The sequence below is a fragment of the Balaenoptera ricei genome, chromosome 8 (assembly GCF_028023285.1).
Source record: "Balaenoptera ricei isolate mBalRic1 chromosome 8, mBalRic1.hap2, whole genome shotgun sequence".
NCBI classification, from domain to species: domain Eukaryota; kingdom Metazoa; phylum Chordata; class Mammalia; order Artiodactyla; family Balaenopteridae; genus Balaenoptera; species Balaenoptera ricei.
Genome location: NC_082646.1, coordinates 46,818,027 through 46,841,287, shown reverse-complemented (window position 1 = coordinate 46,841,287; position 23,261 = coordinate 46,818,027). Strand labels below are relative to the sequence as shown.

The following is a 23,261-nucleotide window of genomic DNA, read 5'->3' as shown; positions in this document are numbered from 1 at the left end:
AATTATTCCTAACTGTGGTGCAAGCAGTTGACCAAGAAGACTTCACTTTTAAAATATTGTTCCATGTGCCTTGCCTGTTGCCCATAAAATTATTAATCATAATACAGGGTTTTAGATCCTACTAGCCTTTTATACTCTTCCACACTCAGTTTCCTCGTCATTAAAATAGGGATAAAATCATATAAACCTACAAGGTCATTTGTGAATTGAAAAAAATGTACACAGAGATGCCTTCCCTATTGAAAGTGGGGCCTCAGTATATATTTAATACAAACGATATATTTTTGGAAGTATCTTCTAGGGCAAATGTTGGTATCAGTAACAGGACTGGCTAAAAACGATGTGCAACACGTGTTGGTAGTTGAAGATTCACTGGTTCATCCATTGACTTGTTTATTCTCCCATCAAATTGTTATAGAGCCTCTATTATAGATTCTAGGAATAAACAGTAACGAAAAAAAGAAAGTTATCCTCATGGAGATTACTATTTTTTTAAAGGAAGTGATACTGACTGTTTATCAAGGGAGATTAAAATGAGTCAAGTTTGAGTTTGACAAACAACCACTATCTACTCAGTGGGCACAGGCCTCCTACAGACTAAGTGCCCACGGTGAACAGTCACGGATGGCAGTGTGGCCTCTCCTGCATTTTATGCTTTTGTTTAAGGCTGATATCTTGCTTACCTGCTTAATTGCCATCATGGAACCTAAGGCATCAATGATTTTTTTTAAATTTATTTATTTTTATTTATTATTTATTTTTGGCTATGTTGGGTCTTCGTTTCTGTGCTAGGGCTTTCTCTAGTTGTGGCAAGTGGGGGCCACTCTTCATCGCGGTACGCGGGCCTCTCACTATCATGGCCTCTCTTGTTGCGGAGCACAGGCTCCAGACGCGCAGGCTCAGTAGTTGTGGCTCACGGGCCTAGTTGCTCCGCGGCATGTGGGATCTTCCCAGACCAGGGCTCGAACCCGTGTCCCCTGCATTGGCAGGCAGACTCTCAACCACTGCGCCACCAGGGAAGCCCGGCATCAATGATTTTAAGATGAAGAATTAACTTATAAACCACTGAGAAAAAATCTGCCAGTTAAATTATAATGTTTTTTTAAATCACTTAGCATTTTTATTTCATATTTATTGAAAGAGCTCCTTTTGACTTATTTAGTCAAATAATTTTATCATAGTTCAGTCTTCTGCCTACATATAAGTGAAACTGTAAGCAAAATAATTTGGTGAAGGATTTCTAAAATTTCTTCATATTTTAGAGTTGGACCCTTTTGATTTACTTTTTAAGTCAGAGTTGACAATGTCTGTTTTTTTCAGAATATTGGTTTGGCCTTGAAGTTTAGGTAGAATATCAGATAAATGGCAAGGAGTGAACACGCTTAGGCAAGAACAAAGATGTGGGATGGAGAAGCATGAGTGATGCCCAGAGAAGAGTAGCCAGTCTGACTTCAGCAGTTGGATCACAGAATTTGTAAACAAATAAAGATTCAAGATGTATTCTGGAGGCAGAATTGACAAGATTGGCTGATGGTTTTAATGTGAAAGATAAAGGGGAACAAAATACAAATGGTAACAGTCTCTGGCTTAAAAACGAAGATTCATGGGCTTCTGGTTTAAGCTGCAGGATAGTTGATGTGATAGGAAATAGAGGGAGAGGAACAATTTTTTTTTAATCTTTTTATTTTAAGTTTTTTTATTTTAAAAATTCTTTTCTTAATTAATTTTTTAAATTAAAGTATAGTTGATTTACAAGTTTGACAAACAACCACTTTATCTACTGTGTTAGTTTCAGGTGTACAGCAAAGTGATTCAGTTATACATACCTATATATCTTTTTTTATTCAGGTTCTTTTCCCTTATAGGCTATTACAAAGGAACAAATTTTTGATTTTTAAGTGTTCCATTTGAGATGCCTGTGAGATAACATTGAAATATGAAGTTGGAGATGGATATACAGGGTTAGAGTTCAGAGGAGTGCTTTTGGACTTCAGATAGGAATTAGGAAATTCTTATCATATAGTGGCCTGTAAGCCATGAAACTGGTCATCAGATCCAAAGAAGAATTTACAGAGAGAAATAAAAGAAGAGGGTACAGACCTGAACTCTGGGCCATGGCTAGCTTAAAGGGCATATGAAAGTCACACAATGGATATTTAACAGATGATTGTCAAATTAATTTTCCCACCAAATAAATGTTTGACAACAATTATATGAAGTAGTTATTATTATCCTCATTTGCTAGATGAGACCTATGGTATTTAATTTATTTTCTCAAGTGGTAGATGCAAGACTAGAACTCTGTTCTGAATTTTAACATTCATGGGTTATTCTGCAACCCTCAGAAAGCTGCTTCCTTCAACAATTTACTTTAAAACATTAATCTCCTGATAATTAGAAATCCAAATATGGTAATCAGGAACCTCAACCTCCCTACCTTCCCCCTTTGACTTAGAGGTGGAGACAACACCCCTTTAACATAAAGGTGTTTTGTGCAGGTCATCTGCAGCCAATTGGAGGAGTACAACAGCCGTCACGCTTTATGCAACGGGACGTCCGAGGGACCGATACTGCGCAATCCTGGAAACCACGACAAAGCCAGGACCCCAAGGCTCCCCTCCTCAGCTGATGTGGAATTTTGCCTGAGTTTGACCCAGTATGAATCGGGTTCCATGGATAAAGCTGCCAACTTCAGCTTTAGAAATACACTGGAAGGTAATCCCCTTTTATCCACTCATTTAAATTTTCTTTTTTTCTGAATTCATGTTTATAATCTCTTATCCAAAATCCTGGGTCCAGAAGTGTTTCAGAATTCAGAATTTTCTGAGTTGAGTAAGGGCATGTGGCATGTGTATATATATGACCAATAACCCTAGGAGAGTGTGGGGGGCACACATAATCTGAAACATGAATAACTCTTCAGCAAAATGTATGAAGGTACCCACCAGGTCAATAAATTGAGACAAGAGGCAGCCTAATGGAGAATAAAGTCAGGTTTTCCACTAAAAAATTATTGGTGCCAAACAAAATAATACATTTTTTGACCTTTTTGTATTTTGGAATTATAGATATAGGACTGTGGACCTATCATATTTTTCTAACTTTTAGTATTTTTATCTAGTTTAAGATATTCTGTAGCTTGCACCTTGCCCTCTGCATCTCTTCCATCTGGCTGTTCCTGGGTTACATCCTTCTACAATAAACACGTGAGCTAGTAAAAAAAAAAAATAAATAAAAGAAAAGAAAAGAAAAAATAAAATATTCTGAATGCTAGCCTCTTTGAGACAAGTCTGTTCTTTTAACTATAATAAGGGTAAAATCCCCATGTAAGGTTAAGGCCCCATCCCGTTATCCCTCAAGATTTCTGTGTTTCGTCAGAGATTCCTTCTCATAGTCTCTTCTAAGGTCTACCTACTTCTCCTGAAAAGCTTTCAACTTTACTTGCATCTTCCCTTCAGCACCTGTTCATTCTTCTCTGCTCAGCGCTGACCCAGTCATGAAACCCATCTCTGCCACCTCAATTTTCATTATGGAAACAAACCTACAAACAAACAAAAAATAGGAATATTCACTCAAGTTACAGATTTAATTTGAGTTCTGGGGAGACATAGGGGACCAATTCTGGCAAGGCAGATAACTCAAAATTTAACACTAGACATTCCACCTCCTAAAAACTCTTTGGCACCCTACCATGGAGACAAAACTTTCTCTTTTCCTATTTCTTCCTCCTTAACTTTTTTTGTTTGTTTCTTGTCATTGTGATTGTTGCTTTGTCCTCTAATTTCTGTTGCTCAGCTGTGCAGAATAGTGTCTCTGTCTCTTTCATTTCCGTATATTTTTCTAATCCAGAAGGTCTTAGGGCCTTGCTCTACCTCAGAAGCAATTTAAACAAGGAGAGTATCACCCTAAAGAGGAACCTCGGTGCAGCTATTAGAATAAAAATTGTGTTTATTTTCCTTAAATAATATTAGTAATTAACGTTTTCCAAGTAATCTCTATGTGCAAGGCACCGTGCCAAAGATTCTGTATCGTACCATCTCACTTAATTCTTACAACCATCCTCTGAGGAAGATAGCATCATTATTTCCAATTTAAAGAGAGGAAACAGGATCAGAGATATCAGTAATTTGGCTACCACCCATTCGGTAAGTGGCAGAGCTAAATCTGTTCCTAGATTTGGCAAGTGCCAAAATCCAAGAGTCCTTTCCATTGTACTCTGATGACCCTGAGTGAGTTGAGCGTTTCTTGAAGGTTGAAAATATCAAGCTAGTCCTTCAATAATATAACACGAGAAGGCAATGCCTGGTGCCCAGGAGTCTGAGCCTACAGACTTCGACGAAGGCACACAGACAAGTTGGTGTTCACCACGTGGGTGCATTGGGCGTCCTGTTGGACTGTGCAGGGGTTAATAGCAGGATTCCAGATGCTGACTTAATGACATTATAAAGTGGGGCTCCATCCTTAAGGGAATTATAGTACATTATAGGTTATTCAGGCAGATTTTCTAACAGTGAGAAAGCATAAACTTTGTTATTAAGGAACATGGGCTGATCACGGAAAGAAGGTAGGGGAGCCTCACTTCTCTGGGCCTCAAGTCAAAGAAGAAAACGGGCTCGAGCCATGTCAGCTCAGCCAGTGGCTTTCAAATGAGTTTCTAATGCGCAGAGTCAGTAGAGGACATCACATTTATTGTCAATAATTTGCAAATACTAATAAGTTATATCTGTGAATTATTTTTTTTCCAATAAACTATTCTTATTTACTCATAGTCTAGTATGTTTTCTTGAGAAGGAGAGAAAAGACATTGTAGCACATTATCTGGCACATAATAGGTGTTCAGTATGTGTTTGATAAATGAAAACATAAATAATATCTAGGGCTCTTCCAATTGCACCTAACCCATCACTTAGTTTGTCTATACCTGTTGTGTGAAGCCTATTTACTGGTAGCAAAATGTTAGAAAACATTGATCTGAGCCACCAACAAGAGCTTTTCCTGATCAGGGACACATTTATTTACTCTCTTCTTTAGAAATAATTTTAAGCTTACAGAAAAATTACAACAATAAAAACTGTGCAAAACCACACATATACCTTCTACCAAGATTCACTTACCATTTACACTTTATCTTGTTTTTTTCTTTGTCTCTCTCATTCTGAACCATCTGAGGGTAAATTGTATAGATCAGAACCCTTTACCCTTGGATATTTCAGTGTGTTTTTCCTAAGAACAAGAATATTCTCTTACATAACCACAGAACAGTTATCAACTTCAGTAAATTCTATATAGATGTAATGCTTTAATCTAATTTACTGTTTATATTGCATTTTTTTCAATACACTAATAATATCCTTTACAGCATTTTCTTCTCTGTAAAAGAGTCCAGTCTAGGGTCAGATGGCATTTAGTTGCCATGTCTCTTTAGCCTTCTTTTAATGTGAAATATTTCCACAGCCTTTTTTTTCTGACGAGATTCACATTTTTGGAGAATACGGTCCCTCCCCCATTTTTAACAGAATGCTCCTGTTTTTAATAGAATTTTTAGTAGAATGGATCCAGGTAATGTATTCTTAGCCAGAATTTTACAGAAGTGGTTTTGTGTCTTTCTAAGAGCATATAACATCTGAAGGCACACGATGACCCTCTGTCTCACTTTGGTGATGCTAATTTGATCACCTGTTTTACGTGTGGACCAGATTCCCCACTGTACAAAAATGGTCCCAGATTTCACCATTGGGCACACCTTCAAGCCAATTCTATGTCTCTGTTTCATGACCCTATCATTTTTTTAGCTCTTTCTTTTTTTCTAGTACAACAAAATATTCTAGAGTCACCTTGTACCTACACTGCCCAAAGCCTGGAATCAACCATATCTCCAAGAAACATTCATTCCTTTCAGTGGGGAAGGACAAAGACAAAGGTCGAGAGAACATTTTGCTCACTCGAGAGACACATTTGATCTCAAAACCAGGATGGGAGGTGGGGATGTGGGATGTCTGGTCTACAAGGAGTGCTCAAGTGAGTACAGCTGCCAGGAAAGCAGGACTGGAGAAGCACGAGCACTGGCAAACACTGCACTCTCCTCTCTCAATAAATGCAGGTGGAATTGAATTGTCAGTTTTGATTGAACCTCACAGTTATTGCTGCCCTTTTTTTCTTTTGGGTTTCATGAGAAGTGTGTGATGTATTTCCCATACAACAAGCTCCCACAGCCAGCCCTGGGATGGAGGAACTGTTGCATTTTTGTCTACTGAAGTTATTTATGTAACCTCAGCTTTCCTCATGGATTTAAATGCTGAAGTAAAGATTGAAAATGTGTGATTTATGAATTGTATAGAAAAGACACATAAAGCAAAGAAGAATTAGTATACATTATAAAAGGTAGTCTTCTGATGAGGTGGTCCCTGTGGAGTATGGGCTATTCGGTTCAAAGAAGAATCTTCTCATGTGCAAATCTCTGACTACCCATGGTGTCCCGTATTTCACACTTTATAATAATGATAATGCAAAAATTGTACTGCTGTGGGTATTGGGGAATGGGGTGGGCTCGCAGTTTAGGGAAGTGGTTAAAGGTAACCAAACTGACTGGGATTTGATCTAAACTCTACGACTTCCTACATCTGTTACCTTCAGTAAGCTATTTAACTCTCAGGGCCTTCATTTCATCATCTGGAAAATGTAGATAAGAATAATAACTTAGAGGGTTCATGTAAGGATTAAATAATATAGTACATGTAAGGAACGTATAACATTTCTTCAAAAAATGGCAGCTATTATTATATTAAACTGGAATTAGTTTTTCACAACTCAGTTATCAGTCGTTAATTTTTCTGACAATTAGCTTACAAACTAAGTATAGACTGCATCCTGAGAAAATAAATCATGATGTGCTAGGTGCAGAGAAAAAAATAGGGAGGAGGAAAGATAGAAGAGGAACTTTCTTGAGACAGACCCAGGGAGGGAGCATTTCTGAAGGTAAAAGCTACTGCTTTTCAGAGTGAATTCCCAGAAGCAAGGAGTCAAGAGCAAAGGCAGCTCCTGTTACCTAAAATAGAAGAAGGTGCAGGAACAAGGAACAACTCTAATTTAGTGGTGTGTTCTCAGCCCCAAGCACAGTGCAACTTAGAACCATGGAACATATAGTTGGAAGACATTTCTCAATGTATTCAGTTCAACATCTCTCATTTTGCTGAAATGCCCACTATAACAGTATCTCTATATGGTCTTTCAAGAACAGAGATCAACCTACCTCATAAGGGAGAACAGGATGTTCTTTAGGTTAAGACAAAATCTAATTGCATTCAACTTAACCTGGTACTCTGTGAAATTATAAAATTATAAAAGTCCAAAGACATGAAAAGATGACTATTACACAGTTTCTGACCTTGAGGAGCTCACCAGCTAGTGAGAAAACATCACAAAAACCCATAAGGAAAACACAATATGGTGCTCAATATAAAATGAGGTAGGAACCCAGAACTAAACCAGAAACATCTCCCAACCTGGAGAAATTGGAACCGGATCTTGAAATATCAATAATTTCTCACCAAGAAGAGCAGAGAAGGAAAGGCACTTCTAGCTGTGGGAACAACATATGCAGTGGAATAGAAATATTGAAAGCATAAGATTAGATACAGCAAAATGAGAAAATGTATATGGCTAGAATATTAAGTTTGTAATGGGAAATAACAAAGAGGTATGGAAAGTTTAGAATATGCCGTGAATACCCATGTTTCTATATCTTCCCCAGAGAGGGAAATAATGGGCTCCTAAGAATATGTCCACAGATCCCTAGGGAATTAAGAAACTAACATTTATTCTTTGTAAATATCATTCATATCTTCCCTGTAGAAGAGATATGTTTGAAAACCCAAAGTTTAAAAGTCATGATATAATGTTCATGTCTTCAAGAACATGTCTAAATACCTTGTGTGAAACACTGCTATAGACAATGGGAGTCAAGAGAGGTTTTTAAGCAGGAACTTGATATGATTCTATGTTTCAGAAAGATTTGAATCTAGTGCCCTTAGCAGAATGCAGAAAGACTAACTAATGAGCTGTGGGAGGATGGTGAATGGTGAGGGCTTTATCCAAGGCAGGGAGAATGAGATGAAGATTAGTTGGTTAGAGTACAGAAAGTCTTCTAGACTCTAGAGTATGGAGTATCAGAAACTCTTGATGACTAAATAGGAGGCAGAAAGGTAAGCATCACATTGAGGAGAATTATGAAATGTGTGCCACTGACGTCTAATAATTGGTCATTGTTTTGTCCTCTTAAGTATACACCACTAAAAAATCTAGTTTATCTTTATGTAATAGCTCTTCTAAAAAAATCCATCTATTATGATTCTCTAGAACGTTTTTTCATGCAGCCCTTCCACCCTTTCTATTTTATTGTGACTACCTGGGAAGTATCTTACCTCCTCATTTGCCAGAATTTCTTGAGGAGCAGTCTAGGAAATGGGTAAATGAGCTCTGGGCTTTCATGAAAGTTAACTGGGGTTTTGAAATTTTGAATGAAGTCTTAAGGTAACAGTATGCATACTTGAAGACAAAGGTCAGTGGCCAGGCACAATGACGTCTCAAAGGATGATCTAGTCTCCAGTCTTCCTGCCTAAGAAATGGACTTTCTTAGCATATCCAGAAATCGTCACACAAACTCAAAGATAAATTAAATTGACAACTGTTGTATAAACCAGAATGCTAAGGAGATTGTTTAAGTGAGGTGAGACATTCTAGTGATGGGAAGGCTCAAGTCCTCCCCTACACACCTTCTTTACCAATTCTAAGAGAATCAGAAAGCTGAGTAGCTTGGTATAGTTTGGTGTACACTGACTCAGAATGAGGTGGAGGGTTTTGAGAAAGAGTTCATCCAGATCAGGAGAACCTTTCTGAGCCTGGGTTACTTAGCTCCCCAGAATTATCACCTTGCCAACCTTGTTGATATTCTGAACAGGCAATGACCCTGATCATAATAATAACAAAAACCTCTATGTGCTAGACATTCTCATTTCCCACGTGTTTTATTACTTAATCCTCACAACAGTCTTGAGATATTTAATATTCACTGATTAAGCTGATGCACCATCTTCAGTGAAGTAGTTATTCTAATGAGTTTAGGAGACAATCTGTCTTCTAGTTGAATGAGCTGATTCAACTCATTTGACCTGAAGAATAACATTTTTTCTCTTTACTCCAAGTTCTTAGGGTAAATAGGACCCTTCCTATTACATGTAAGAAATTCGAACAAGTGTCCTGCATATTATTTTCCAAATGGGTTTGCTTTGAACTGTGATTCTTTTATTAGGAGATAATGTTACCTTTTTAAAAAGCCTGAAATAATACGGAGTGCTATATTATGGAGAAGGCTTTGTGGATATGCAAGCATGTTTTTAAGATTTCTAGGGAAGAAGCTGCTCTCAGGGATGAGTTAATACTTATGTGTTAGGTTCACAAAAAACAAGTCAAACTTAATTCCTATATATACAAATGCCTTTTAAATTCTTACTCAGTGCTTTGCTTCCCAAAGCTGAAGGGTGGCAAGACCAGAATATATTCATTTTATCTGGCCACTAGAAGCTCTCTAGTCAGGGTGCAGTGAGAGCCTGCTAGAAACTATGACTGTTTGAGCATTTTAATTTTTTGCAGAAACAATTTTTTTAGACCCATTGACATTGTTCAGACATCTGTGTGGTAGAAACTCATAGTTGTATATTTTTTCAGAAAAAAACCCTTAAAAACAGAATAAGTAGTTTAAAGTTTGGGGATATTATTGATTGATACTCAGTAAACTTTTAGCAACAAATGTGTTAGTAATATACCCTGGAACTCTCTCTGTAAAAAAAGAAAAAGGTCAGTCCCCATGTATTTATACATTTAAAAAAAACTCTTCCATTTCTTCCCGCTTCTACCAGTTGTACTGGCATGCAAATTGTTCTTGCCAAATGTGAATGTTGAGAAAGTAAAGTGATTTATTTAAGACACATGTCAGCTGCGCTATGAATTAAAAGGTGCTGGTATTATGTACTGGCAAACACCACTTTAGAAAGCAACACTAGAGAAATAGAGAGGAAAAACATCCCATATTGGGACAGGGCCCTTTAAAGTGGATTGAAATACTAATTTTCAAGGCATATAGCAATATATTTGACATCAATTCTAACATTATGAGTATCTTCTCCCTCATTTAAAAAATGTATTTAATAATTACATATTTAGGCTATTGTGAGGATGTATGCATACCTAGCTCCTACTATATACACAAGATATGTTTCCATTTTTCCCCACTCCTGTCTTCTCTGCAATCTTCAATAGTCATCCCAACTTCCCTTATAATTTGGCATAGGTTACTAGTCTTCATGATATGTATTTACTCATAATAGACAGCTTTTCATTCAGTTTTTCATCATTTGAATTCACTGCTGTGGAAAATGGCTGTTTGCTAAAGGATGATATCATTTTCCAATAATTCAACTTAAGGTCCTAGAAGATCTTTAAGGAGCAAATTAATAATGTACCTCTTCTAAATATAGAGTCAGGCATTTGGTCTTCGGAGATTTCACTTCGTTCGGGCAAATCTTGGTGAAAATACCACCACTCATTAGCGATAAACACTGCAAAGAAAAAGCAGAATTCCATTTTATGCATTTATTCACTTAACAAATATGAGTTGAGAGACTTCAGGAACGAAAGACAAATTGGCTATGTCTCATGTATACGTAGGACTGCTTTATAATCTTCTACAGCAATTGATCTGTTCAATAAGATATTTTGATTTCAGTATCTATTTACAGCTCTTTGGAGAACTCCACAAAGCTTTTGTTTATGTGAGTTATATTGATGGCTACTTAACATTTTTAAAACTAAAACTGAGAAGATTTGAAAATATTTATTGATTCATTAAAATTATAAATATTAATCATTACATGCTAGTATAGATAACATAATTACAATATATTTTCAAAAAATAGTAAATGGCATGGCACTGATTTATATATTTGCAAAAAGAAGAGATCTGGATTCTATGTCTGCCTCTATACTCAACATATTATGATGTGGTGTTTGATTGAAGAACTTGAAGAAAATACATCTTCACACATATAAAATTGGAATAGGAGCAGTATTTTTAAAAATATCTTCTGATAACTCTGGATCTTCTTTTTCTTTCTCTACCAAAACTTAGTGATAATTTCTTTTTTTTTTTTTAGTTTCAACTCCCATTTATTGAGGTATATTTAGATGTCAGACACTGTGCTAAGATCAATATATATATTATTCATTCTAATCTTTGTAAAGATACCACAAGGTAGGTATTATTATTGTTATTATTGCCATGATTATATTTTAACAGGAAAGGAAATTGAGACTTGGAGACAATAAGTTAATTTTCATGACCTATGGCTGCTAAATAAAGAGCTGAGTTTCAAGGCTACTTGACACCAGAACCCAGGCTCTTAACATGCATTTTAGGACATAAATTCATTAAAACAATGTTTTTCACCTTGTTAAGAATAACTAATATATAGTCTATGGATTCTACATAACTCCGGGAGGATTTTAAAAATACTTTTTGTGTTAAAACAATTATACAGGAAGTTGCAGAAGTACAGAAAGTTCCTAGGTACCCTTCACCCAGTTTCCTCCAATGGGTACATTTTACATGATTATAGTACAATATCAAAACCAGGAAGTTAATATTGATACATATGTCTGGAAATTCTATGTCATTGTTTTTTTAACTTGTGAGTTTTTTTGTTTGTTTGCTTTGCTTTCTCCCCTTTTCTTTCATTTATTTATTTATTTTTGGCTGCACCGGGTCTCAGTTGCAGTACACAGGATCTTTAGTTGTGGCATTCAGACTCTTAGCTGCGGCATGAGGGATCTAGTTCCCCCACCAGGGATTGAACCTGGGCCCCCTGCATTGGGAGCGTGGAGTCTTACTCACCAGACCGCCAGGGAAGTCCCAAATTCTATGTCATTTTATCACATCTGGAGATTCAGGTAACCATCACGACAATCAAGACACAGAACTATTCCATCACCAGGAAGATTTCCCTTGTGCTACCTCTTTAGAGTCACATCTGCCCCCATTCTCCTACCATCCCTAACCCCTAGCAAGCACTATTATCTATCTCTATAATTCTGTCATTTTGAAAATATTAAACAGAATCATAGGGTATAGGACCTTAGGGGACTGGCTTTTTTCAGGGGCATAATGTCCTTGAGACCTATCCCAGCTGTTGCCTGTATCAACGGTCTACTCCTTTCTATTGCCTAGTAGTATCCCATGTTCGATATACCACAGTTTGTTTAACTGTCACCTATTGAAGGACCTTTTGGTTGTTTCCAATTTGGGGCTACTACAAATAAAGCAGCTACGAACAATCATGTACAGATTTTTGTGTGGACGCAAGTTTTTATTTCTCCAACACAAATGTCCAGAAGAGCAATGGCTGGCTTGTATGGTAAGTAGATGTTTAGTTTTTTAAGAAACTGCTAAACTATTTCCCAGAGTGGCTGTACAATCTTACATTCCCATCAACAATGTACGAGAAACCCAGTTCCTCAGCATCTTCAGCAGCATTTGGTATTCTCAGTACTTTGTATTTTAGCTGTTCTGATAGGTATACAGTGATATCTCACGATGGACTTAATCTGATTTTCCCTAATAGCTAGTGATGTTAAACATCTTTTCATTTGTTTAGTTGCCATGCTATCTGTATATCTTTTTTGATGAAATGCCTCTTCATATCTTTTGTCCATTTTCTAATTGGATTTAGTATTTTTTACTGTTGAGTTTTGAGAGTTCTTTACATATTTTAGATACAAATTCTTTGGTCAGATATATGATTTATAAATATTTTCTCCCAGTCTGTAGCTTGTCTTTTCATTCTCCTAACAGAGTCCTTCACAGAGCAAAAGTTTTTAATTGCATATATATGCACATATATATGTGCAATTAATTTAAAGTAATAATTAAATAATTTAAAATAATGTATACATATATTAAACATATACATGTTATATATATGTATACATATGTCTATATATTAAACATATACATATTACATATACAATATGTATATATAACTTTATCTATAAAACTGCAAAGATATCAACTTGGAAGTCTTTCCAAATGACACTGTCATTTGCATCAGAAATTCTGCTAGTGTTTACAAGTCGTGTCTTGGCAATAGCACACAACACAGCAAATATCATGACTTATTCTACATCAGACACTTTACAAAAATATGCATCCAAAACACAGACAAGCATGTGGGCAAGTTGCTACTAATCCAAGTAAATTGTACATTAAGACAGCTTATACTTTATAAGATTTTCAAAACACTTTCATTCAGGATAGTAACTGTTTCATAAGCAGCATGAGAGGAATTTTCAGAGTCTGAGATTAAAAAAATTGGAAGGTGGCATTCAGGAAGACAGAAATTATACAATTTAACACAATTTCTTTAGGTAGCAAACTTTGTAGGAAATAGCTGTATTATATTTCACAGTTGATTAATCTAAATATATATATAGTAGAAAGAAAAATCTAAACTTTCAAAGATTTGATTCTATAATGTACATTTGAGAAATAGGCTTTCAAAGAGTAACACTATGGGGTGACTAAGTTTATTGAGGTAGTAAACTGAAAATGGAGACAATTGTCCAGCTTTTCAAATTGTCTAGACTTTATTTTTCTCGATTGGTTTAGATATCTTTAGAAGTATTAACATAAAACAAAAGGATGAGTATCTTTCCTTCTAAGTATTAGGTTCAGTATTATTAATTCTAGGTTTTAACCAATAGATGAAATGTATATTATAACTATAAATGGTATTGTTTTAATTATTGTCAGGCTAGAGAAGCAGGTAATTTAAGTCTATGAATGTCTAATCTCTTAGCCTGTATTAACTGAGGGGCAACAGTTTTCCTTGGCAATTCTTTTTATATAATCACAAAGACTAATTCCAGAAATAACAAAATATTCTAAATTCTAAAATAAGTTTGTCTCCATAATATAACTTCAATTTTTTTTTTTATTCTTTCTTGGGGGTGTGGGTTTGTCCTGTGCATTGCAGGTTGTTTAGCAACATCCCTGGCCTCTACCAGTGGGTCAGTAGCACACCCTCCTGCTTAGCTTTTTTTTTTTTCTTTAAATTTTTGAATTTAGAAAAATTTTTTTATACAGCAGATTCTTATTAGTCATCAATTTTATACACATCAGTGTATACATGTCAATCCCAATCGCCCAATTCATCACACCACCAACCCCACCACCCTGACGCTTTCCCCACTTGGAGTCCATATGTTTGTTCTCTACATCTGTGTCTCTATTTCTGCCCTGCAAACCGGTTCATCTGTACCATTTTTCTAGGTTCCACATATATGCGATAATATACGATATTTGATTTTCTCTTTCTGACTTACTTCACTCTGTATGACAGTCTCTAGATCCATCCACGTCTCAACAAAATGACCCAATTTCATTCCTTTTTATGGCTGAGTAATATTCCATTGTATATATGTACCACATCTTTATCCATTCGTCTGTCGATGGGCAGCATTTGTTGTTTGTAGATTTTCTGATGATGCCCATTCTAACTGGTGTGAGGTGATACTTCACTGCAGTTTTGATTTGCATTTCTCTAATAATTAGTGATGTTGAGCAGCTTTTCATGTGCTTCTTGGCCATCTGTATGTCTTCTTTGGAGAAATGTCTGTTTAGGTCTTCTGCCCATTTTTGGATTGGGTTGTTTGTTTTCTTAATATTGAGCTGCATGAGCTGTTTATATATTTTGGAGATTAATGCTTTGTCCGTTGATTCGTTTGCAAATATTTTCTCCCATTCTGAGGGCTGTCTTTTCGTCTTGTTTATGGTTTCCTTTGCTGTGCAAAAGCTTTGAAGTTTCATTAGGTCCCATTTGTTTATTTTTGTTTTTATTTCCATGACTCTAGGAGGTGGATCAAAAAAGATCTTGCTGTGATTTATGTCAAATGGTGTTCTTCCTATGTTTTCCTCTAAGAGTTTGATAGTGTCCAGTCTTACATTTAGGTCTCTAATCCATTTTGAGCTTATTTTTGTGTATGGTGTTAGGGAGTGTTCTAGTTTCATTCTTTTACATGTAGCTGTCCAGTTTTCCCAGCACCACTTATTGAAGAGGCTGTCTTTTCTCCATTGTATATTCTTGCCTCCTTTATCAAAAATAAGGTGACCATATGTGCGTGGGTTTATCTCTGGGCTTTCTATGCTGTTCCATTGATCTATGTTTCTGTTTCTGTGCCAGTACCATGTTGTCTTGTTTACTGTAGCTTTATAGTATAGTATGAAGTCAGGGAGTCTGATTCCTCCAGCTCTGTTTTTTCCCTCAAGACTGCTTTGGCTATTCGGGGTCTTTTGTGTCTCCATACAAATTTTAAGATTTTTTGTTCTAGTTCTGTAAAAAATGCCACTGGTAATTTGATAGGGATTGCATTGAATCTGTAGATTTCTTTGGGTAGTATAGTCATTTTCACCATATTGATTCTTCCAATCCAAGAACATGGTATATCTCTCCATCTGTTGGTATTATATTTAACTTCTTTCATCGATGTCTTATAGTTTTCTGCATACAGGTCTTTTGTCTCCCTAGGTAGGTTTATTCCTAGGTATTTTATTCTTTTTGTTGCAATGGTAAATGGGAGTGTTTCCTTAATTTCTCTTTCAGATTTTTCATCATTAGTGTATAGGGATACAAGAGATTTCTGTGCATTAATTTTGTATCTTGCAACTTTACCAAATTCATTGATTACCTCTAGTAGTTTTCTGGTGGCATCTTTAGGATTCTCTATGTGTAGTATCATGTCATCTGCAAACAGTGACAGTTTTACTCCTTCTTTTCCAATTTGTATTCCTTTTATTTCTTTTTCTTCTCTGATTGCCATGGCTAGGACTTCCAAACTATGTTGAATAATAGTGGCGAGAGTGGACATCCTTGTCTTGTTCCTGATCTTAGAGGAAATACTTTCAGTTTTTCACCATTGAGAATGATGTTTGCTGTGGGTTTGTGGTATATGGCCTTTATTATGTTGAGGTAGGTTCCCTCTATGCCCACTTTCTGGAGAGTTTTTATCATAAATGGGTGTGGAATTTTGTCAAAAGCTTTTTCTGCATCTATTGAGAGGATCATATAGTTTTTATTTTTCAATTTGTTAATATGGTGTATCACATTGATTGATTTGCATATATTGAAGAATCCTTGCATCCCTGGGATAACTCCCACTTGATCATGGTGTATGATCCTTTTAATGTGTTGTTGGATTCTGTTTGCTAGTATTTTGTTGAGGATTTTTGCATCTATATTCATCACTCATATTGGTCTGTAATTTTCTTTTTTTGTAGTATCTTTGTCTGGTTTTAGTATCAGGGTGATGGTGGCCTCATAGAATGTGTTTGGGAGTATTCCTTCCTCTGCAATTTTTTGTAAGAGTTTGAGAAGGATGGGTTTTAGCTCTTCTCTAAATGTTTGATAGAATTCACCTGTGAAGCCACCTGGTCCTGGAGTTTTGTTTGTTGGAAGATTTTAAATCACAGTTTCAATTTCATTACTTGTGATTGGTCTGTTCATATTTTCTATTTCTTCCTGGTTCAGTCTTGGAAGGTTATACCTTTCTAAGAATTTGTCCATTTCTTTCAGGTTTTCCATTTTATTGGCATAGAATTGATTGTAGAAGTCTCTTAGGATGCTTTGTATTTCTGCAGTGTCTGTTGTAACTTCTCCTTTTTCATTTCTAATTTTATTGATTTGAGTCCTCTCCCTCTTTTCCTTGATGAGTCTGGTTAATGGTTTATCAATTTTGTTTATCTTCTCAAAGAACCAGCTTTTAGTTTTATTGATCTTTGCTATTGTTTTCTTTGTTTCTATTTCATTTATTTCTGCTCTGATATTTATGATTTCTTTCCTTCTGCTAACTTTGGGTTTTGTTTGTTCTTCTTTCTCTAGTTCTTTTAGGTGTAAAGTTAGATTGTTTATTTGAGATTTTTCTTGTTTCTTGAGCTAGGCTTGTATAGCTATAAACTTCCCTCTTAGAACTGCTTTTGCTGCATCCCATAGGTTTTGGATCGTCGTGTTTTCATTGTCATTTGTCTCTAGGTATTTTTTGGTTTCCTCTTTGATTTCTTCAGTGATCTCTTGGTTATTTAGTAACGTATTGTTTAGCATCCATGTGTTTGTGTTTTTTATGTTTTTTTACCTGTAATTGATTTCTAATCTCATAGCATTGTGGTCAGAAAAGATGTTTGATATGATTTCAATTTTCTTAAATTTACTGTGGCTTGATTTGTGACCCAAGATGTGATCTTTCCTGGAGAATGTTTCATGCGCACTTGAGAAGAAAGTGTAATCTGCTGTTTTTGGATGGAATGTCCTATAAATATCAATTAATTCTATCTGCTCTATTGTGTCATTTAAAGCTTCTGTTTCCTTAGTTATTTTCATTTTGGATGATCTGTCCATTGGTGTAAGTGAGGTGTTAAAATCCCCCACTATTATTGTGTTACTGTCGATTTCCTCTTTTAGAGCTGTTAGCAGTTGCCTTATGTATTGAGGTGCTCCTATGTTGGGTGCATATATATTTATAATTGTTATATCTTCTTCTTGGATTGATCCCTGGATCATTATGTAATGTCCTTCCTTGTCTCTTGTAACATTCTTTATTTTAAAGTCTATTTTATCTGATATGAGTATTGCTACTCCAGCTTTCTTTTGATTTCCATTTGCATAGAATATCTTTTTCCATCCCCTCACTTTCAGCCTGAATTGTCCCTAGGTCTGAAGTGGGTCTCTTGTAGATAGCATATATATGGGTCTTGTTTTTGTATCCATTCAGCAAGCCTGTGTCTTTTGGTTGGAGCTTTTAATCCATTCACGTTTAAGGTAATTATCGCTATGTATTTTCCTATGACCATTTTCTTAATTGTTTTGGGTTTGTTTTTGTAGGTCTTTTTCTTCTCTTGTGTTTCCCACTTAGAGAAGTTCCTTTAGCATTTGTTGTAGAGCTGGTTTGGTGGTGCTGAATTCTCTTAGCTTTCGCTTGTGTGGAAAGCTTTTGATTTCTCCATCGAATCTGAATGAGATCCTTGCCGGGTAGAGCAATCTTGGTTGTAGGTTCTTCCTTTTCATCACTTTAAGTATATCATGCCACTCCCTTCTGGCTTGTAGAGTTTCTGCTGAGAAATCAACTGTTAACCTTATGGGAGTTCCCTTGTATGTTATTTGTCATTCTTCCCTTGCTGCTTTTAGTAATTTTTCTTTGTCTTTAATTTTTGCCAGTTTGATTACTATGTGTCTCGGCGTGTTTCTCCTTGGGTTTATGCTGTATGGGACTCTCTGCAATTTCTGGACTTGCATGGCTATTTCCTTTCCCATGTTAGGGAAGTTTTTGACTATAATCTCTTCAAATATTTTCTCGGGTCCTTTCTCTCTCTCTTCTCCTTCTGGGTCCCCTATAATGTGAGTGTTGTTTGGTTTAATATTGTCCCAGAGGTCTCTTAGGCTGTCTTCATTTCTTTTCATTCTATTTTCTTTAGTCTGTTCCACAGCAGTGAATTCCACCATTCTGTCTTCCAGGTCACTTATCCGTTCTTCTGCCTCAGTTGTTCTGCTACTGATTCCTTCTACTGTAATTTTCATTTCGGTTATTGTATTGTTCATCGCTGTTTGTTTGTTCTTTAATTCTTCTAGGTCTTTGTTAAACATTTCTTGCATCTTCTCGATCTTTGCCTCCATTCTTATTCCTAGGTCCTGTACCATCTTCACTATCATTATTCTGAATTCTTTTTCTGGAAGGTTGCCTATCTCCACTTCATTTAGTTGTTTTTCTGGGGTTTTATCTTGTTCCTTCATCTGGGACATAGCCCTCTGCCTTTTCATCTTGTCTCTCTTTCTGTGAATGTGGTTTTTCTTCCACAGGCTGCAGGATTGTATTTCTTCTTGCTTCTGCTGTCTGACCTCTCTAACTTCAATATTTTATTTGAAATATCTTCTTAATATGCATCAGTAATGAGTCTAGTTTGTGTCCTTCAAGAGAAGATACATCCTCTTTTCAAATACCTGCTAGTGTTGGAGGGTCTCCTGCAGAGGTGGGGGGTGGCTGTGTCTCACCGTGGGGACAAGGACACTGGCAGCAGAAGTTCTGGGAAGTACTACTTAGCATGAGCCTTCCTGGAGTTCACCATCAGCCCCACCAAAGAATCTGTAGGCTCCACTCCTGGGTCACTTCAGGCCAAACAACCTAGTGGTAATTTCTTAAATGTTTAGTTGCACAGTCAAAGCTGAAAGCATATCAATAAACTTTTTGTATTTGTTACATTAAATTTCATTGATCTATCTACATTATGAATAAATTTTTTTCCTATAATTAGTTTGTAATATCAAGCATGGATCATTTACAAAATACTGGTTCACTGAGATATGCAGATCCTTCAAATGTTGTAATATCTCATTATACAATATTAAAAAGTCACATTTATTAATATCACCAACAGTCTCATCAGAAATGTCTTTAAATACTGAGAATCTGGCAAACTTACAGTGATTGAATAAAATTTTCCAGAATTTTAATTTTGGCTTAAAAGCTCAAATTTTCTATAGGTGAAAATATCATCAGTTGTTTTATTTTAAGTGACATAGTTACTTTCAAGAAATTGTCTGCCAAATGCTTAAATCTGAATTACAGTATTTTACCTCTCAATTGTGCATTCAGGTAAAAATGGCATTCCATGAAAAGTATGGTTATTTCAGCTCTCAACACAAACACAAGTGCTTTTTCTTTAAGTAACCATCACACTTCAAAATGCAGCAGAAATATTATGTTTTTGTGTACCATTCTGGCTTCCTTAGATTGCCAGAGCAGAACTTAGATCTCTGATACACTTCCAATCCTGCATCTGTTATAACGCCCAGCACTAATCACTCTATGTGGGAATCTTAGAAGTAATATTTGTGTGAAAACGATGGATGTTTTAGATGTCCAAAAAGCAAAAGAATCATAGTCAATATACTAATAAATGTACACAGTTTTCCACTTCTGGGAAAGTAGATTAGATATACTTTTCCTTATTCCTCTCTGCTTTTTCACATCAGTCTTAGCAAGATCTTTCTGGATATGTTGCTTCAGTTAAAGGAAACAAAAGCAAAAATAAAAAATGAGACTATCTCCAGCTAAAAAGCTTCTGCACAGCAAAAAAATAAACAGTCAACAAAATGAAAAGACAACCTACTGAATGGGAGAAGATATTTGCAAATCATATATCTGATAAGGGGTTAATGTCCAAAATATACAAAAACTCATACAACTAAAAAACAACAAAAAACAGAGAACCTAATTTTAAAATGGACAGAGGAGCTGAATAGACACTTTTTCAAAGATGATCTACACCACATGAAAAGATGTTCAACATCAGTAATTATTAGTAAAATACAAATCAAAACCACAGTGAGATATCACCTCACACTTGTTATAATGGCTGTTATCAAAAAAGCAAGAAATTAAAAGCGTTGGAGAAGATGGGGAGAAAAGAGAACCCTCTACAACTGCTGGTGGGAATGTAAATTGGTGCAGCCACTATGGAAAACAGTATGGAGATTCCTCAAAAATTAAGAATAGAACTACTGTATGACCCAGCTATTCCATTTCTGAGTATTTATCTGAAGAAATATGAAAACACTAATTTGGAAAGATATATGCACCCCTATGTTCATATGTTCCTTGTAGCATTATTTACAAGGTATGGAAACAACCTAAGTGTCCATCAGTGGTTGAGGAATAAAGATGAGATAAACACACACACACAGACACACACACACACAAAATGGTATACTACTCAGCCATAAAAAATATAAAATTTTGCCATCTACAAAAACATGGATGGACCTTGAGGATATTATGCTAAATGAAATAAGTCAGACAGAGAAAGACAAATACTCCATGATTTTATACTAAAAAATAACAAACAAAAAACAAAATAAATGAACACACAAAACCAAAGGAAAACAAACAGGTAGATAGAGAGAACAGAGTATTGGTTACCAGAAGGAAAGGGGTTGGAAGAGGGCAGAATGGGTAAATGGGGTCAACTTATGGTGATGGATGGTACTAAACGTTTGCTATAGTGTCTACAGAAGTTGAATATAATGTTGTACATATGAAACATATAACATTATAAACCAATGTTACCTCAATGAATTTTAAAAAATAAAATAAACTTTTGATTTATAAATCTCAAGAAACTTACTTAGGAAAATCTGCTCTTAAAAGATCACAGTTGCAAATACCAACGGTTAACTCTAGTCTCCATCTTTTTTGAGCCAATCAATTTCATGCCAGAGACTATGAATAATTATCCTTTCCTTCTTTACAGTTAAATTTAGGAGGATCAAAGTGATTCTTTATTTATGTAGGTATCAGTTTCAGTAGAAATTTCTGTTACAGCTTTAGCTGGATCCAAGGGAATACATGTGAAATAGAAGCTTGAGTATGTGTTGAGATACCACTTTCCTCAAGATGAAAGCCATTCCATTGTTAAAAAAAATTCATTAAGTTTACTGCATTGTACAACTCTAGGGACACCATCGAAATTTTATTGTATTGTGCTCTAGGGAATGAAATTATCATAAAATATAATGTAAATGGTACTCCCTAGGGGTGTGTTTTTTACTGTACTATAAATCTATTCTCTCTTAAAAATTAAAACTTAAAAAAACCTAATAGCTAACATTTATTGAGAGGTTACTAAATGTTAGTTATTTCAGTATCCAATTTATCTACCTTGTATCAACCTTACCCTAAGTGGTGAGTTCTATTAATTACCCCCATTTTATAGATGAAAAAAATATGTCAAAAGGCAAATTCATCTGCTTACAGCACATAGATCATAAGAGCTGAAATCCAAACATAGATCATAAAAGCTGGAATCCAAAATCAATACCAAATTCTGAGCTCATAATATCATCAGGAAATGCTTAGAAATATAATAAAGATACATAGATCCTTGAAGAGCGACTGTTACCAACTGCCAAGTCCATGTGCCCGATGCACAGTGAAGCCAATCGATACCGAAACGTCGGACTTTGGAGCAGAGAGAGGTTTATTGCAGGAGATGGGTGGCTCATGGCTTAAAATAACCCCGAACTCCCCAGAGGCTTTCAGGAAAGCCCTTTTAAAGGCAAGGTGAGGGAGGGCCATGGTTAGTTGTTGCAAACTTCTTGGTGTTGGATCCTTTATTCTTGCAGCTGTCCACGTAGGTCAGGTCACGGTCAGGTTATGATGTTCCTGTAAACCTCCAACAAAACAAATATTATTGTCTGTTCTGCAAATTTTTATCTAAAAGTGTCATGCTCTTAAATGTTAACAGCCAGAGAAGGGGCTCACAGAGCATCCCTTGGATGTCAGACCAGGCTCATGTCGCACCTGCTGGACAGCTGGTGTGGGACGAGGCCTGAGGTCACCTCCGCCATTGTCATCTCTCCTCACAGTAGCCCATCTCTCCTCACAGTAGCCCACAGGCCACTGCTCCCCATCGGGGCTGCTCACCAGCTGTCGCTGAGGGCACTGCTGTCCGGGAGATTTTACAAGCCAAGGTAGCTACCTCACAGGCGGCCACCCTGCCCCTATTACACGCTCTCTGCTCTCTTGAACTCAAGACTCGAGACCCTGTGTATGTCATTTAACCTCACATAGCACATCGTTTTCATCTATAAAATGGAGATAATATTTCTGTACTATCTCTTAGTGTTCATGTGAGTATCAAATAAGATAATGTTTGTTGAAAGTGGGAAACTGCTGTTATATTACAATGAAGAAAGTACTTCTTAGGATTTATTCAAAGTATTAGAATTTTGTTATCTTTTGTCACTAATTTTACCCCAAACTGTATTTATTTTTCTCTTTCATCCTAGAGTAAGTTCAGAATCTTGTGACAGTGACCTCACAGTAGGTGACTTGACAATAAAAGCTTTGAAAGCTTGCGAACTTGGAATTATAACTTTAGTGCTTAGTAAGTAGAAGAGAGTGTATTAATAAAGGGATCAGTTGTAATAAATACTTGAAATATGGTAATTAATCAGGATAAGAAGCATCACTTGTATATACACCAAAAGAAACTGTGGTTCTAAGTATTCCTTCCGAGATTCCACATGCCATTTGTTTCGCAGGACATTGTTGAATTAGTCTATTTCTCCTTCTGTTAAAATATTGTAAGAAAGAAAACCCAAATAATGTGG

At 36.0% G+C, this 23,261-nt stretch overlaps 1 protein-coding gene across 1 annotated transcript in view; it reads left to right on the top strand.

Annotated features, from left to right (window-relative positions):
• TYR (tyrosinase) overlaps nucleotides 1-23,261 on the top strand; it is a 107,425-nt gene that overhangs the window by 14,303 nt on the left and 69,861 nt on the right. Inside the window, exon 2 of the mRNA XM_059929417.1 lies at nucleotides 2,499-2,715. Coding sequence (XP_059785400.1) covers nucleotides 2,499-2,715 — 217 coding nt within the window. The remainder of the gene's footprint in view (nucleotides 1-2,498; nucleotides 2,716-23,261) is intronic.